We start from the raw sequence: 15,980 nt of genomic DNA, 5'->3' as shown, positions 1-15,980 counted from the left end.
GCCACCATCCCTCCCCTGAGAGTACCGCAAAGGGGCGCGGGCAGCTCAGAGCTGAGACTTGGGGGGTGGCGGTGAAGACCAAGGAGGAAGGAAGGATTGAGGTGGAGACAGTGGAGGGTTCAGAGGACAAAGGCCAGGAAAGGGAGAGAGGGTGCACTGCCAGCTGCCCTGTCACCTCTCAAGATGTGCTCACCCCATTTTCACAGAGGTTCTGAGAGGTGAGGGGACCTTCCCCAGGCCACGGAGCGGGCAGCCATCAGGGCCTCTGGGCCACAGCTGACTGGTGTGTGCTCTGCAGCAGAGCAGCCTGGGCAGAGAACCCCCAGGAGCCAGGGCGGGGTGGGGCAGGGTGGGGCGGGGCAGGGGTCCAGGAGCCAGGGTGGGGCGGGGCAGGGCGGGGCAGGGCAGAGAACCCCCAGGAGCCAGGGCAGGGCAGGGCGGGGCAGGGCAGAGAACCCCCAGGAGCCAGGGCAGGGCAGGGCGGGGCAGGGCAGAGAACCCCCAGGAGCCAGGGCAGGACAGGGCAGGGCAGGGCGGGGCAGGGGGTCCAGGAGACCCAATAGTACAGGGCACTCAGAACAGCAGGTGACAAGGACAGGGGGCTGGGCCCTGGCCCGCAGGCCCAGGGGAGGCATCACGGAGCCGGGAACATTGTCTTCCCGAGCCCCCTCCCTGCTTCCTCTTCTCCGGTTGGCAGGGGATGTGTGCCACGTCCTGTCTCCGGAACAGGCAGCCTGTTCGTCTGGGCCCGGCACACCAGAGCCTCCTCCCCCTGCCTCCTTCCTGCCTCGGCGCCTTCCACTCCAGTTCCAAGGACAGTTTTGTATTTTTCCGACAATCCTGGCACGGTGGCGACCGAGCCAGCTGCTCCTCATCCCCTGGTGCAGGCATCCCCCAAGACCAGGCAGCCGAGTCTCGGAGCCGAAGGCCCGAGCCGGAGAGAGCCCGTCCTCAAAGGACCCCTCACCACACCGCCAGGTGTCATGGAAGAGGAAACTGAGGCCTGGACCGGGCCGGGGGCTTGCCCAAGCCCGGCCGCAGGGAAGCCAGAGCCAGGGCAGGAGGGTGAGAGGCCTGCTGGCTCCGGGCGACCTCGCCCCTTCCCAGCCTCAGTTTCCTCACAAGGAAAGTGCGTACAACCATCTCTGCCCTGCTCAACCGTGAGGTGAGTCAGTCATTCGATCAACAAACAGTTCCGGAGCCCGACGTGGCAGGCGCTGAGCAAGGTGGGGCTCAGGGTGATGATCCTGCGTGGGCCCCAGAGGACGCCGGGCTGCTGCAGGTCCAGCCACTGCTCGGGGCCTCAGGCTCTTCCAGGCACTGCCTGCAGCTCCCGGGGTCAGGCCGGTCCCCTCTGACCCAAGTCCAAGCCGGGACATGGGGAGAAGGGAAACTGCAGCATTGTGGTGGGAATGACACTCCGGTGCGGGGGCTGGGGACACGAGACAGGCTGGTGCTGAGGGCAGCTCCACAGAGCGTCTGGGTCTAAATGTGCCCTCAGCTCTGCAGGGGCCTCTGGCCAGGTCTGAGTGTCCACAGAGCACTGGACAGGAGTCAGGCACTTGCCTTCATTTCTACTTCTCGAGGTGCTGTGTTACCTTCTGCAAAGCACATAACTCCTCTGGCCGTCATTGTCCACAAGCAAGGGGCCGACTGACGAAATGGTGGCTGAGGTCCCTCTCTGCTCAGGTGTCTAGGAGCCCAGTGGCAGCAGCGTGTGGTGAAGAGGAGTGGACTGCATCTGTGACCACACCATTGCCTCCACTGGAAATGCCCTGTCCACCCCATCACTCACCACCCCGTGTTCAACAGAAAACGACCTAAGCATGAAACCTGAGCACGGGTTTATGTGTTTTCCAATCTGATGTCATGTCACCACCTCCAGGAAGGCTTCCCAGCCTCCCAATGCAGTGTTAACAGTCTTCTGGGAGCCTTGTCCTCCCTTTTACGTGCCTCCCTCCTGTGTGCACCAGTTTATGAGTGTGTGGGTACATGTGTGCATGTGTGCACATTGTGAGTGTGCAAGGTTCCTTCCTGAACTTCTGTCCAGCCACGGTGTGCGGGCCCTTGCTCTGGGCACGCTAAGTAGATAAGACCTACCTGGGTCCTGCCCCGGGGAGACTCCTTTCGGTCAGAAATGCCACAACACCCTGACCCCCCCCCCAGTGTGCTGGCACCCGCAGCCCGGGGGCCCTGATGGCAGAGACAGCTGGAGGGTGAGCTGGGTGCAGGGGTGCCGGCAGGGGAGGGGGGAGGGGACAGCTGGGTTCTACCTGTCCCTGGGGCAGAGCCTGGAGAGGAGGGTCACTGGGAAGGGGTCCTCAGGCCCTCCTCACAGCGGCCGGGAAGCTGGCCCCTGGAGGGACGACAGCAGGTGCCAGCAGATGGGAGCCCTGCAGGCCAGGGTCCCAGCTGGAGAGTCGGAGGCTGCAGGTGAGAGACAGCCCGTCTGAGCGCTGTTCAGGGTTCAGGGATAAGGAGGAGCCAGGTCTTGGCCGCTCAGAGGCCCTGGCAGTCAGGTGTGGGAGGAAGCAAGGTCTCCCCAGGAGGGCTGGGAGCCCCCCATGGGAGGGTTGGCATCTCTGCTGCCCCTCCTGTCTGCCTCACTGGGCTTCAGCCGGGCGATGTACTCTGCCCCCCCACCTCCCTGGTCTCCCAGGGACCCCAGGCCATGCTGCCAGATCCCCAGGTGTGGCGCCCCCTCGGCCAGGGTGGGGGTTCGCTGCCGGTAGCCCTGGCCAGCCTCCAGGGGAACTGGGGAACTAGGACTCCGCGCCAAGGAGGAGTGAGGGGGTGGCGTCGGCGCTCCCTGCTGTTCCTGCACCTCCGGCGATCTCTCCCAGCTCAGCCCCAGCAGCTTCCGGAGCCATAAATGGAGAGAGACTGAGAATAGCTCGGAGTGACGCGCTGGAGCTCCCCCCACGTAGGCAAGCTCTGCACCCGCCCCGGAGGCCCGCCCAGAGGGGCCCCTGCCCGGCAGCCCAACCACCGGAAACGGCAGGGCTGCGGCCAGCCTGGCCAGAGGCCCAGGACAGCCCACCGCCCCTGCGGCTGGCCTGCTGTGCAACCTTGGCCATCCTCCCTGCCCTCCACACTGGGCCCAGAGGGTCTGCTGTGCTGGCTGGGAACAGTCCCCCGAGAGCTGCGCAGCCCTACCCAGCGGCCCCCTGGCCGCCCCCAAGCCCCCAGGGCTGAGGGCGCCTGGGCACAATGCAGTACCAACAACATAGGGACAGTCATTGCTTACCCAGCGACTGTGGTGCGCCAGGAGCTGGCATAGCCTCTGCCATCGACTGGACCTGTCTGCGAGGGAGCAGAGCCCCGGGGCTGCTGGGGGCACTGTCTGCGAGGGAGCAGAGCCCCGGGGCTGCTGGGGGCACTGTCTGCGAGGGAGCAGAGCCCCGGGGCTGCTGGGGGCACTGTCTGCGAGGGAGCAGAGCCCCGGGGCTGCTGGGGGCACTGTCTGCGAGGGAGCCCCGGGGCTGCTGGGGGCACTGTCTGCGAGGGAGCAGAGCCCCGGGGCTGCTGGGGGCACTGTCTGCGAGGGAGCCCCGGGGCTGCTGGGGGCACTGTCTGCGAGGGAGCCCCGGGGCTGCTGGGGGCACTGTCTGCGAGGGAGCAGAGCCCCGGGGCTGCTGGGGGCACTGTCTGAGAGGGAGCAGAGCCCCGGGGCTGCTGGGGGCACTGTCTGCGAGGGAGCAGAGCCCCGGGGCTGCTGGGGGCACTGTCTGCGAGGGAGCCCCGGGGCTGCTGGGGGCACTGTCTGCGAGGGAGCAGAGCCCCGGGGCTGCTGGGGGCACTGTCTGAGAGGGAGCAGAGCCCCGGGGCTGCTGGGGGCACTGTCTGCGAGGGAGCAGAGCCCCGGGGCTGCTGGGGGCATGCTGAGAGGGGCACGAGGCCGGAGCAGTGATGCCACAGGGCTGCCCGCCCCCCATTTCCCAAACCTCCTGGACAGGAGCCCTGGTGGCCTTCACATCCTGCTTCCTGTGCGTCCTGGAGGGAGGGGGCGGAGGCACTGGGGTCCAGGGAGGCAGGAACCAGACCCCCCCTTCCACTGGGGGGTGCTCCCCACCCTCTGCCCCAAGAGTGTCCCCCTCACCCAGCTCAGAATCCAAAGGCTATACCCAGGGCCTCATGTGTGCCGCACAGTGGGACTTCGGTGTCTTGGCGCCCTCGGACCTGAGATGCCACATGAGAGGGTCTCGGCAGGGCCGGGGGGTCCCGGGAGCCTCAGGGAGGAGGCCAGACTCCCCAAGACACTGATTGTGTAGCCCGGAAGAGTCCCCACGCCTGAGGCAGAGAGACCTGGACCTGCTTTGGTAGCTGGGCAGACAAGGGGACCTCTGTCCCTGGACGCTGTCCTCCTGACGAGGGCATCCCCCTCCCTTCCCAGCCCGCCCAGGCCACCAGTGGGAGCCCACTGAGGCCAGAGACGGATGGCTGAGGTGGTCCCTGGGCCCGGCAGACGCCGTATTATTCTAAATACGACAACAGGATCCTGGTGCCTCCGCTGGCGAGCTGAATATGAGCCAGGGGGTACAGGAGGCAGAGCCTGGACAGGGCTCCATGCAGCTCCCGTCGGGACGAGGAGCGGAGGGTCCCAACCCTTCACATCCCAGCAGGAGGCGCAGAATGAGAGCTGCTGCCCACGGTTCAGGCTCTGACCTGGAATCCAAGTGTCCCGTTCGTAATCCTGATCACAACCCCTTCCCTTAACCCCATGGCCCCAGTCACCACCTCTATAACCACCATCACCCCTGTCACCACCTCTATAACCACCATCACCCCTGTCACCACCTCTATAACCACCATCACCCCTGTCACCACCATCACCCCTGTCACCACCTCTATAACCACCATCACCCCTGTCACCACCGCCACCCTCACAATCCCCCCCCCTCGTCCCAGCAGCTCTGGCACTGTAACAAACCACGGGGCTCAGGGCTGACCCGACAGATGTTTGTTTCTCTCGGTCCTGGAGGCTGCAGTCCAAGGTCAGGGTGCTGCTGGTGAGCCCCCGTGCCGGTTCAGACCACAGGCTGTTCGCTGGGTCCTCACATGGAAGAAGGGGGAGGTCTTTTCTAAAGGGCACTGATGCCATTCATGAGGGCCCCACCCTCGTGACCTTATCACCCTAAAGTCCTCATCCATCACGTCAGGGGTTAGGATTTCAACATAGGAACTTGAGGAGGGATACAAACGCTCAGACCACAACAAAACCCATCTCCAACAGCTCTACTGTCCTCTCCACTGGGCCCCGCGTCACAGCCATGACCTCCTCCACCACCACCCATCCCTTCTGCCCACCACCACCTCCACTGCCCAGGAGACAGCACCGCTGTCATTGTCTGCTACCGTCCCCACTCCCACCCCCACTGTCACCGTGGCCTCCCCTTCGGTGTCACCGACACCACCGTTGCCACCCCCGGGGGTTCCCAGCACCAGCTGCCATCATCTCTGTTGCCCACATGACCACCTGACCAGCCTGCTGTCCAGCTGGCAGTGCCCTTTGCAGATGGAGAGCGAGGCTCTATGGGAGGCAGACCGGGGTTCACAGCCCGTCCTGGGGTCACTGTGACTGCGGCACGATTTGGAAGCCGCCTCCTAACCAGCGGACAGGAGTCAGGGGTCCCACCCCACACCTGCGTTTCCCGCGAGATGCCGCACCAGCCACCTGGCCCTCCGGTGGCAGTGTCTCCCCAGGGGGTCCTGTCCCCTCACTCAGCCCCATGGACAGGCGCTGAGGATAGTGTGATTCCTGAGGTGACAGGCTGCCTCGTCCCCTGTCCTCGGGTCTCTAGAAGATTCCACCTCATTGGATCCATCAGACGCCACGGGCAGCCGGGGGCAGCTGCCAGACCCCAGGGCTGGGTGTGGGGGGCACCTTGTCACCTGGTAGCAGCCTGGCTTCCAGCCGAGACATTTTGGTCACTAAAACGTTTCTCTTCCTGTGAGAACCAGGGCGGAGGGGGTCTGATAAACTCAGAGAACTTGCTGAAATACCCACTCTGTGTTCTGACATCTGCCCCTCCGTCCTCCACCCTCTCAACATGAAACCACGGGGGACAATGAGAACCCACCAGCGCGGCTGTGGAGTGGCAGCAGTGACAATGGCGCTGGCCTGAGAGGAGGTGGCGGAAGCTGAACCCACGGCCGGCGCAGGGAGGGCTCGAGAGGCGTTCGCGCTGCGGCTGCTGTGACAGCAATCACATCGGGCGTGAGCGGCGCTGGCCCTGGGCGGGGCCCCCACAGAGAGCAGCCCACGGCATGTGGCACAGGCAGGCTGGCCCTGGGCGGGGCCCCCACAGAGAGCAGCCCACGGCATGTGGCACAGGCAGGCTGGCCCTGGGCGGGGCCCCCACAGAGAGCAGCCCACGGCATGTGGCACAGGCAGGCTGGCCCTGGGCGGGGCCCCCACAGAGAGCAGCCCACGGCTTGTGGCACAGGCAGGCTGGCCCGCGGGCATGGGAGCACTTGGGGACAACTCGGGGACCCTGCGGACCACGCCTACCCCTGAGCCACCCCGTCACCTCCTGTCCACCCAGGGGGGCTCTCAGTCCCCTGAAACAGGACATCCTCCAACTCTAAGAGATATCCCCCCAGGCACCCCTGAGCACCTGTCATGCCAAAATGTTATTGTTTGTCCTTGTCTTCTCCCCAGCCTGGCTGCCCCTGAGGGCTGACCCTGGGCTGAGCTGCCCGGAGAACATGGCGGCCACCACGGTCCCCTCCAGGGTGGTGTGGGGGCGTGTGCCCCTCACCTCTGTCCAGATGTAGCAGCGGCTGCCCCACCCCCTGCAGCTGCTCTAAGTGCCTCCTGCCAGCGGCCCAGGACACCTGGCCTGAGCCCCATGTCGAGGTCACTCACACCTCCAGGCCGGGTCCACCTTCCAGGATGGTAGGGAGGTTAATGCTCATCAGGGCTAGTGGACGGTGGCCATCGGGGCTGACCCGCTCCGCCTGTGAGCTTTCCAAGGACACAGACAGAGGTTTCCTCCTAATCAGAGAATCAGGCTCTGCTGGTCTGAGGGCTGTGCACCCCCCATATACCCCCCCCACACACACACAGCAATCCCCGGGCCACCAGAGCCACGGCCCAGCGCGGAACCCTCCCCTCTCCCCCCTCCCCACACCCACTGCCGGCCTGGCCTCCCTGGCCTGCCTCCCCCAGTGCCCGGGTCCAGCTTCTTCCCTCCATCCACCTCCACCCCACCCGCCCCCTACGAGTGACAGGAGTGACAGCCACTGCACGTTACTCATTACTCCGCTCACTCACTCCCCGGCAGTCTGACTCACCTCCCAGGTATCTGCCAAGCCTCCTCTGCAACGGAAAGAGGCCTTTGTGTCTCAGAGCAAAGCACGTCAGGGACCCAGCAGCGTCTGGGAGCCCCTGACGCACCTGCCCAGCGGGAGGGACCGAGCGGCCCAGCCCAGGTGCCAGCGGGGGCGGAGGCGGGGCCCCGCCGCCAGGCTTGGGGGAGCATTTCCTGGTGGAAACTTTGAACACACACAAGTGGGGAGACAGGAGAAAGGGCTCCCCCCCCCGCTCCCGAGAGCCGTTTCCTCCTGGAGCATCTCAGCGCCGGCACACACACACATCCTTTCATCCGCAAAGACTTCTGCATCTCCGAGACAAGGCTTTGGAAAATGTAACCAAACACCCTTCTTACTCCAGCAGAATTTTCACAAAGTCTCTGATGGGACCTAAGGCCCAAGCACATTCAGTTTTCCCAAGATACTAAAAATCGTCCTTTTAGCATTTTGTTTGTTGCAAATCAAGAGTAAGCGACGCCCCACACTGCCTGGGCTGATTCCTGGCAGGCATCCCGAGGTCCCGGGGCCTTGAGGCGGGGCCACAACCCCCGGTCACACACCCGCCCCCCAAACAGCACACAGAACCCCAGCTCGGTGCTTGCCAGCGGCCTCACGTCCACAGCGCCGACTGGACTGGGAGTCGGAGAGGCTGGGCGAGGGCCCACGGGGCAGGACACAGACCTTGAACACTGAGAGGCCAGAGGGCAGCAGGCAGGTCGGAGAAGATAATTCCACAAACACTTTGAGTCTGATAAACAGAGAGGCTGTTTTATTGACCTAATTGTTTATCTGCAGTCAAGTATGTGTTATTTTTTTTAAAACTTCTGTCCTTTGAAAGAAGGGGACACAGATCTCCTTGCTGGGCCAGCACCCTGCGTGGCAAGACCCCCTGTAAGTGGGTGGGACTTTGTGGTGGTGCCGTGACCCCCACAAACAGGACAGAACGTCTGTGAGGGTGCTGTAGGGGCTCCCGGGTGAGGGAGGGGTACAAGGGTCGTCTCCTTTTTAGAAATGAGATGAGATGAGGCTGGTGCGCCGGAGGGGGTGGGCTGAGTGGCAGAAGGGGGACCCGCAGGAACGGCTCTCGGACCTGGCACGTCCCACTGCCCCGTTACAGGGGACCGGCCAGCCCCCCCCCCCCCAGTCCCAGCTCCACCCTCTAAGAAGCTGCCACCTGCCGTGACCTGGTGCCCTGCCCCCCAACCCCATTATTTCAAGTGTCCATTTAGTTAAAGAATGAGGTGCAGTGAGAGCCGGTGGCCTCATTTCGCTGCCACAAATGGCAGATTTCTGAGTGTCCTCATTAGGACAGCCAGCGATGGGTACATTCCTGAGCTGAGAGAAAGACTCACATCCTGGGCTGACTTCTGTTAAAATTTATTGTCCCATAAAACGAGGCAACTGACTTACTCAGAAGGGGAAGGTGGAGTGTACTGTGGCAGCCCACAGAGGAGCAGGGGTGGAGCTGGTGGGGCGGTGCTCAGGGTGGCCCAGGGACTCGCCACCTCCACCTGTCACAGGCTGTCACCTTCCCCCGGCCAGGTCCTCCCCGTGGACGGCTCTTGCACCTCCTCCCACCAGCCAGGCGTCTCCTTCCCATGGAGCTCGGCCAACCCGGGAGCCAGGCCCCGGGCAGCAGCCCCCCTGCCCCAAGGCTGCGTGTCTGACACCTTTGTCACCTCCAGTGCCCAGGAGCCCCGCCTTGCTCTGGGAGAAGTAGGCAGGAGGGAGAGTGCCAGCCAGTGACAGCGGTGCTGCCCCAAGGGAGGGATGTCCCGCCACAGGGCCCAGGCTGAGACCCGGAAGGGGAGAGCCACAGATGGGGGAGGGCAGGGAGGGCCTACCCCCCGGGAGGAGCCCCTGGGACAGCACCCACTGGCTGCACTCGACTCCGGGCTGAGCTATGGGCTGCACACCAGGCTGGCCCCACAGGCCCGTCTGCTGACCTCAGTCCAGGCTCACACCGCAACGCAACCCTCTGAGCTGCTGTTAGGCTGTGTGAGTGTGGGGCTGGCCCATCCTAGCGCTGATGCCCCAAAACACAGAGGGGCACCCCTCCTTGGGGTGCAGGCTGGTCCCTGCTCACAGACCAGCACAAGGTGTTGGCCCCTCCCTCCGTAGTGTCCACCTGCCACGAGGCTGGTGGGGTGGCCAGTGTGGTCCCAGCAGCTCCGGTGTCACGTCCAGTCCTGTGGGTGCACCTAAGACTGAGAAAATAGATTCTGAGGTGACAACATCCTGGCTACTTGAACCTCTCAGACACGGGACAGTAAGTGGAGCAAATCTGCTGGGAAGACGCTCAGAGGACCAGCCGTCTCCATGAACAGCCCCGGGCAGAACGGGCGGGGGCGGCTCCCCGGAGTCAGGTGCACGCTGGCAGCATGGCCCCGCTGGGCTCCTGCCCGGCCAGCACGGGCACCCCAAGAGCCCCCATCTGCCTGAGCTCCAGGGCTGAGCCCCGTGGGGAGAAGGGCGTGCTGGCCGGTGCGGCAGGAGGGAGGCACACAAGGCCGAGTCCTGCTCCCTGTATCAACCCCGCCCCCAGCGGCAGTGGCAGGGTCACGAGCCAGGGCCGGTGCTGTGGCTAGGTTCTGGAAGAAACCCCAAGAACAGACACGCCTCGGCTGGTCCGTTGACAGCGTTTATTGATCAGCCACAACACGCCAGGACAGGGACAGCTGTGAGGGCATGACAGGAGTCCACGGCCCGGGTCTAACCTGACGGGGACCACGTGCTCTGGCCAGGGGCCGCCTGCTGGCCCTCCCACAGCTCACCCAGCCCAGCCCAGCCCTGCTGGCGGGGCTCATCCGTCCTTCTGCAGGCGGCCACTGCTGATGACGAGGGCAGCCTGGCCTGACTCCACATCCCACTTCCTGTGACACCGCCAGCAGCTGCAATTCAACGGCACGGGGGCACAAGTCAGTGTGACAGCAATGACACAGAAGCACAGGGGTGCACCGGTGTTACCCAACACATGGAGGTGGTGGCAGAGGCACAGCAAGATGGGACAGCTGTGCTTCCTCCCCACTCTCCACACCTACACTCAGGGCAGGACACCGTCCCACGGCCACGGAGGGCTGTGTCAGCAGCCACGGTCACCCCGCTGATTGGAAAGCCGTGAAAACACAGGAGAGCCCGCATGCACACCAAGCACGTGAGTTCCCTCTGTTCCCACGGGAAACAAGATCTCCCGGAGGAAAAATCAGCAGACAGGACAATGGCGTGACTGTTCAGCGGCCATGACATGACTTCAAGAAGGGGACAGAATTCTAGGACACAGCAGTGAACACAGAAACGCACCGTCTCGTGTGCAGAGGGGAAGCATGGCCGCCCGGGCCTCCTGCAGCTGCAGGTCCAGCGGTCCGTGGGGCGGCTCCATCGGAGGCTGAGGGTCTTCCACGTCCCGCCTCACCCAGCCGGCCAGCCAGCTTCCACCCCAAGTCTTACGAGGGCGTGAACAGCGGAAACGTAAGTGCTACTACTGCTAGAAATCTGTGTGGTGTTTTCCTCTCTTTGTGATGTATGTGCAAACCTAAGGCTCGTTTCTGAAGGCCTGGTCGAGATTTATCCACGTAAAGGCCGTGAAGTGTGAAATTCTGGGGAGTGAGGGACAGTAGGCTGCCATCCACTGGACTCTGAGTCAAGGTGCTGGAAACAGCACCAGGCCCTGTGGTCCTCCCCCAGGCGGCAGGCAGGCTGGCCCGATGCTCCTGCTTGCTTTAGGCGAAGCAGTTCAACCACAAGCAGTCAGTGCGGGGGCCCGTGTCGTGGTCAGAACCCAAGGAGGGAGGATGCTGGAACGTGGAGCAGCTTTCAGGAAAGAGTCATGCTGCTAAGCGAGGTAACGCCTACAGGGGACACGCAAGCAGGGTGATGACAGGCTGCCCATAACACACAAGCAGGGACTTCGCTCAAGTTTATGACTTGAGGTCATAAACTGCGTTCCGGCCCTTGGTGACCTGCCCTGGGGGCCTAACACAGGCACGGCCACCACACCAGCAGACCAGCCCGAGTGGCAACAGGTACTGCCACCGGCTGGCCCAAATGGTGGCTTTTCTCCTCCAGGAAGAGACATCTCTATGCTGGGTCGGAGCAAGCCTCAGCCGGTGAACACCAGACCAGAGCTGCCCATCGGGGCCGGCTCCAGCCAGAGGGGGCTCTGGGGGGCTTTAGGTTTGGCGGGCCCCTCCAGAATAACTCCCACACTCACATAACAGGAGGTAACACAGGTTAACCGGAACGTGGGGCCCCCTGGGCGCCTCAGCACCCACGCCCCCAGGACAGCTCCCGGCAGCGGGCATCCTGCAGCCACAGGCTGGGCGCTGTCAGTCCTCACCCACCGTGGGCGGGGAGTCAGCCAAGGTGGCGCCGCCCCCCGCACGCTCCTGGGGGGCTTCGAGCTTGACCACAGCCCTGAGGGACGGCCGCCGCCCCTGCCACTGCCGCATGAACACGGAGCGCAGGGCCCGCAGCTGCCCCAGCTCCTGCGCCGTGAAGCAAGGCTGCCCCTCGGCAAAGTGGAGCACGGCGTCGAAGGCCACAGCCGCCCGCTCCCAGGCCGCCCCCTCGCTCGCTCTGGCGGCCTCGGCCCCACCATTCTTCTCGGCCTGCTCCGGGTGACCCTCGGCCAGGCACCCCGCACTGGCCTCCTGCCCCGGCCCGGCCTGCTGGGCGGCCGCGCTCCCGTGGAGCCTGCTGCTCGGGCGGGACTTGACCTCCCTCCCGACCTCCAGGACATGCGCGAAGGTCTGGTCATGGGGCCTGGCTCTGAGGGGCTCGGACTCCTCCTCGGAGGACGAGTCCTCCGCCAGTGCGGCCGCCGGCCACAGCTTCCTCCAGGCCCGGCTGAAGACAGCGCCGCGCACGGCGTTCCACGCGCAGGCCACGCTGCAGATGGCGTCGTTGACGTTGTAGCGCGGGCGGAAGCCCGGCAGCGTGCCGGGGGGGCTGATAAAATTCCTCATGAAATCCCGCCGGATGCCCTGGTCCATGGGCTGAACCAAGGGGGTGACGCTGGCGGGCAGGAAGATGGTGAAAATGTTCTCTGAGACCAGCTCGGACCCCTGCGGGTGCGCCCGGGAGCTGTCCAGCAGGAGGATGGCTTTGCTGTCTGCGGGCAGCCCCAGCGCTCGGAAGTGCTCCCTGACCGAGGGGGCAAAGATGTGATGGAACCAGTCTGAAAACACGGCCCGGTCGGCCCAGGCGCTCCCGTGGGCCCGGTAGGCCGCAGGCAAGTGCTGGATGCCTCTGGAAGCCCGGGGGCCGCTCCACTTCCCAATCACCAAGGGCTTGATCTTGTGGGAGCCTGTGGCGTTGGCACACATGAGGACGGACAGCCTGTCCCTGCTCTGTCTCCCGGAGGGCGCCGGCCCGCCCTCAGGGGTGGGGCTCGGCATGCACTGCCAGAAGAGGCCGGTCTCGTCGGCGTTGTACACCTGCTCCGGCGTCAGCCCGTGCTCCACGGTCAAGCTCTGGAAGAACCCACAGAACTGCTCGGCCGCTTGGTGGTCAGCCACCTGCTTTTCACCGGACGCGTCCAGCTTCTTAATGCCGTGTCTGGCCTTAAAACGCCACAGCCACCCGCCGGAAAACACGCAGGGCTCGGTCAGCCGCATCTGCTCGTAGAAGTCCTTGGCCTTCTCGATGAGCATGGGGCCCGAGACGGGCACGCCCTCGGCGCGCTTGCCCAGGAACCACTCGTACAGGACGCGGTCCAGGTGCTCCAGCTTGGGCGTGTGCAGCGTGCGCCGGCGCTCCAGGGCCTTGTTGGAGTCCGAGCTGGCGAAGAAGCGCAGCAGCTGGGCCTTGTGGGCCTTGATGTCGTAGAGCGTGGACATGCCCACGTTGTATTCCTGCATCAGCGCCTTCCTGCTCTCGCCCTTCTCCAGACGCACGCAGACGTCCATCTTCTCCTTCAGGGTCAGCACCACCCTCTTGCGCTTCTCCCCGGGCCCCCGCCCAGCCGCCTGCTTGGAGGCCATGGGGAGGGCGGCTGGGCGGGCGGGCGGATGGGGACACGGCCCAATGGGGACACGGCCGGCGCTGGAGGCCTTCCCACCTCCCCGCCCCCTCCCTTCCTGGTTCTGTCCCTTCTTCCCGCGGCCTGCCGACCCTCCTCCCTGCCTCCCTCTCGGTGGGGCAACCTCTGGCCTCAGCCGTCCCTCGTCACCCACTCCTGGCAACGTGGCCGGCTCCTACACCTCCCTCCAGAGTCTGACTGTCCCCTACACTTCCCCACGCTGCTGAGAGCTGTGGCCTTCTCCGCGGGACGCTGGCAGCTTCTCCCCTTGACCACAGACCAGAGCAGAGGGCCCCGGACCCGCTCCAGCTAAGCGAGGCGGCACTGTTGGAGCCAGGGTGCCTCTCTCCAGGGTCCGCAGTGCTGTGTCACACACATTGTCAGGAGCTGGAAAGCAGAGAGGAAGAGAGAACAAGGTCACAGGGCGTGGCCTGGGCTGCCCACAGGCACATCCTCATAACTGCACACGCCAGGAAGCTGCAGCTGAAACAGGTGAGGTTAGAAATGACCGACACACGAGCTGGCGGCCGACTGACCCTGTGTCTAGGACTGCCTAGCTCCGGTTTGGCCCCTGGCATACTGGACAGACATGCTGGCTCTTCCCAGCTCCTGCCAAGCGACCAGGCATGATGGTCCCTTCCAGCTGGACAAGTTCTTCCTTTCAGAACAATTTCCCAAAACCTCCTGCACCTCTCCTCGCACCACTGAGCAAACTGCAGGGCATACTGGCGACATTCTTGCTGGCCCAGGGCAGCCTGAAAATCACAGCCAGCCTCAAGACACCGACGTCCTCCAGCCTCAGGACTGGAGAGCTGCAGCCCGGAGTCAGACTGCCCCGCCGGTCTGCACAGAGCAGTCTGGCTGCTCTGACAGTCCTGTCCTCTCCCTCAAAGCCAGCTGTCCCCTCTCTTCATGACTCAGCCTTGGGCCCTTTCACTTCTCTCACCGGGAATGCGAATCAGCAGCCACAGGGACCTTACTGCCACCCATCGCCACGACCCACAGTGAAAGGCGTGCAGTCCTCACCAACACACTTCCAGCCACGGCTCCTGCCGCACCTCCTTCCAAACCCTCATTACGGCTGAGTCCTCCAACTTCGAGCAGTCAGCGAGGCCATACCACAAGTCATACGTGGAGCATAAAAACGTGGCCTTTTGAGACCACGACTCAAGAGTAATAGTTTCCTCAAAAGCGGCAAGAGCCCCAAACACAAATCCGGGCCCGTCACTAGCTAGCTCTGAGTACACCCTGGCACGCTTCTGGTCTGCAAAGTGAGGGGAGGTTGCTGGGTGTGACCTCATGACAGTGTGCTGTGCGGTCCAGTGAGGTGCAGAGGGAAGCAAAGGCCATCAGCCACTTTTAGGGAGATGTTTAATACGAAACCAGCCTTAGAAAACAGGAGAAAACGGGACCCCAGAGGAAAGGCTGGGATGACCGGAAAAGGTCTCCCCGAGGCTCAGCACCAGGAACACGCTCCTGATGGACGACGGCTCATGCTCAGCATGCAGGTGTGTGCGGGGCAACAAAGACAGCTGAAAACGTGGTGATCCGGCTCGTGAGGCAGACGCTTCCTTCCAAAGTGCATTCTGGGATTACTTCTGAAACAAATTCTTAAGCCAACAGGTACCATAACAATAGCAAGAGAAATCACGGGGTGTCCAGCCTTGCCACTGGCACCAAGGATGTGGACACAAACAGCCATAAACATATTCTCCTCTTGTGCCCAAGGAACAGACCAAAATAATAATAATAATAATAATAATAATAATAAAAAAGGCGGAGAGCAAAAGGGGACCGAGTTGGGGCAAGAGAGAGGGAACCCCTCCCTGACAGGTAGACCCCTTCCCTGTCCTCAGAAGAGAGCCTGAGGGCTTCAGGGAAGCAGCGGTAGAGTGTAGGGTTCAGGGAGCTCTCAGGGAGACATACTCAAGAAATAAGTATTCTAGAGACGGAGGAAGAGATGGAAAGGCTTGGGGGCAAGAAGGATGGATGGAGAGAAAGAGACGGGACATGGGGAGCGCATCCTGCAGGGAGGGCGCCCGGGAGCTGAGGGGAGACCGGCAGGAACACACACTGAGCCCCGTCTGGGGGGAGCGTAGGGCGAGGGAGCCCCTGGGGCAGGGAGACGCGCGGGCAACTGCAGGCTGGTTTGGAAAGCGCTTCTATTCGTGGCCCGGTTTGGGGCAAAAGTAAACCAAAAAAAAAAAAAAAAGGGAAAACAAAAAGTCTAAGTCTCAGGTGGCTCCTTCCGCGAGGAGGGAGGGTAGGTCGGTGGTTAGAGGCTTCAGCAGGTGGAGCCCCGGGGGCGGGGAGCGCCGGGAGACCGGGCGCCATGGCCAGGCTTGGAGCGAGGACCGCAGGGCAGACCCGGGGCTGGCAGCTCGGGCCTGGTCCCTGCGGGGCGCGGAGGCGCAGGGGCTCGGCCCGGAGCCGGGGGGTGCAGCCCCCGAGAGCACAGCCCGGCGGAGGGGACCCCAGAGCGCACACAGCGCGCCCGCTCGCCCCCCAGCTCCGCCCCACTCACCTGCGGGCCCCGAGCAGCCGCCACCGCCGGAAGTGCCGGCGCTCAGGTCCGCGCCCCTCCGCCCCCCCCCAAGCACTTCCGAGACGCTCTAGGCATCCCGGAGGACTCGCGTCTCGGTGGCTT

The 15,980-nt window shown here is 63.9% G+C and overlaps 2 protein-coding genes and 1 long non-coding RNA gene across 7 annotated transcripts; 1 reads left to right on the top strand and 2 right to left on the bottom strand.

The window, feature by feature from the left end:
- Positions 1-632: 632 nt before the first annotated feature.
- LOC136329432 (uncharacterized) lies at positions 633-3,318 on the top strand. The gene is made up of 3 exons (XR_010730187.1): positions 633-1,165; positions 1,690-2,433; positions 2,844-3,318. It is a non-coding gene; the product is annotated as an uncharacterized lncRNA (long non-coding RNA).
- A 381-nt stretch (positions 3,319-3,699) lies between these two features.
- LOC136328445 (uncharacterized) lies at positions 3,700-7,916 on the bottom strand. 3 transcript variants are annotated; one of them, XM_066264608.1, is made up of 3 exons: positions 7,297-7,916; positions 6,081-6,997; positions 3,700-5,948 (listed from the first exon to the last, which is right to left on the bottom strand). In XM_066264608.1, exon 3 carries the CDS (start codon positions 5,099-5,101, stop codon positions 4,133-4,135), a length of 969 nt encoding a protein of 322 aa, XP_066120705.1. In that variant the 5' UTR covers positions 5,102-5,948; positions 6,081-6,997; positions 7,297-7,916; the 3' UTR covers positions 3,700-4,132. The 3 variants fall into 3 exon arrangements, with proteins under 3 accessions (XP_066120705.1, XP_066120706.1, XP_066120704.1); XM_066264609.1 differs by lacking the exon at positions 7,297-7,916 and having other exon boundaries at positions 3,700-3,993; positions 4,100-5,948; positions 6,081-7,050; XM_066264607.1 differs by lacking the exon at positions 7,297-7,916 and having other exon boundaries at positions 6,081-7,050.
- Positions 7,917-9,942: 2,026 nt separating this feature from the next.
- Positions 9,943-15,909, bottom strand: JRK (Jrk helix-turn-helix protein). Of its 3 annotated transcripts, XR_010730186.1 has the most exons (3): positions 15,858-15,909; positions 10,615-13,720; positions 9,943-10,205 (listed from the first exon to the last, which is right to left on the bottom strand). XR_010730186.1 is itself a non-coding variant. In XM_066265550.1 (2 exons), exon 2 carries the CDS (start codon positions 13,293-13,295, stop codon positions 11,640-11,642), a length of 1,656 nt encoding a protein of 551 aa, XP_066121647.1. In that variant the 5' UTR covers positions 13,296-13,720; positions 15,858-15,909; the 3' UTR covers positions 9,943-11,639. The 3 variants fall into 3 exon arrangements, 2 of the variants coding, with proteins under 2 accessions (XP_066121647.1, XP_066121648.1); XM_066265550.1 differs by having other exon boundaries at positions 9,943-13,720; XM_066265551.1 differs by lacking the exon at positions 15,858-15,909 and adding an exon at positions 14,360-15,851 and having other exon boundaries at positions 9,943-13,720.
- Positions 15,910-15,980: the final 71 nt, after the last annotated feature.

The sequence above is a fragment of the Saccopteryx bilineata genome, chromosome 3 (assembly GCF_036850765.1).
Source record: "Saccopteryx bilineata isolate mSacBil1 chromosome 3, mSacBil1_pri_phased_curated, whole genome shotgun sequence".
NCBI lineage: Eukaryota > Metazoa > Chordata > Mammalia > Chiroptera > Emballonuridae > Saccopteryx > Saccopteryx bilineata.
This window is presented reverse-complemented; position numbering and strand designations above follow the sequence as displayed.

Excerpts from the sequence above, each read along its gene's own strand:
- LOC136328445 (XM_066264608.1), bottom strand. The coding sequence starts at position 5,101 with ATGGCATCAGTGCCCTTTAGAAAAGACCTCCCCCTTCTTCCATGTGAG.
- JRK (XM_066265550.1), bottom strand. The coding sequence starts at position 13,295 with ATGGCCTCCAAGCAGGCGGCTGGGCGGGGGCCCGGGGAGAAGCGCAAG.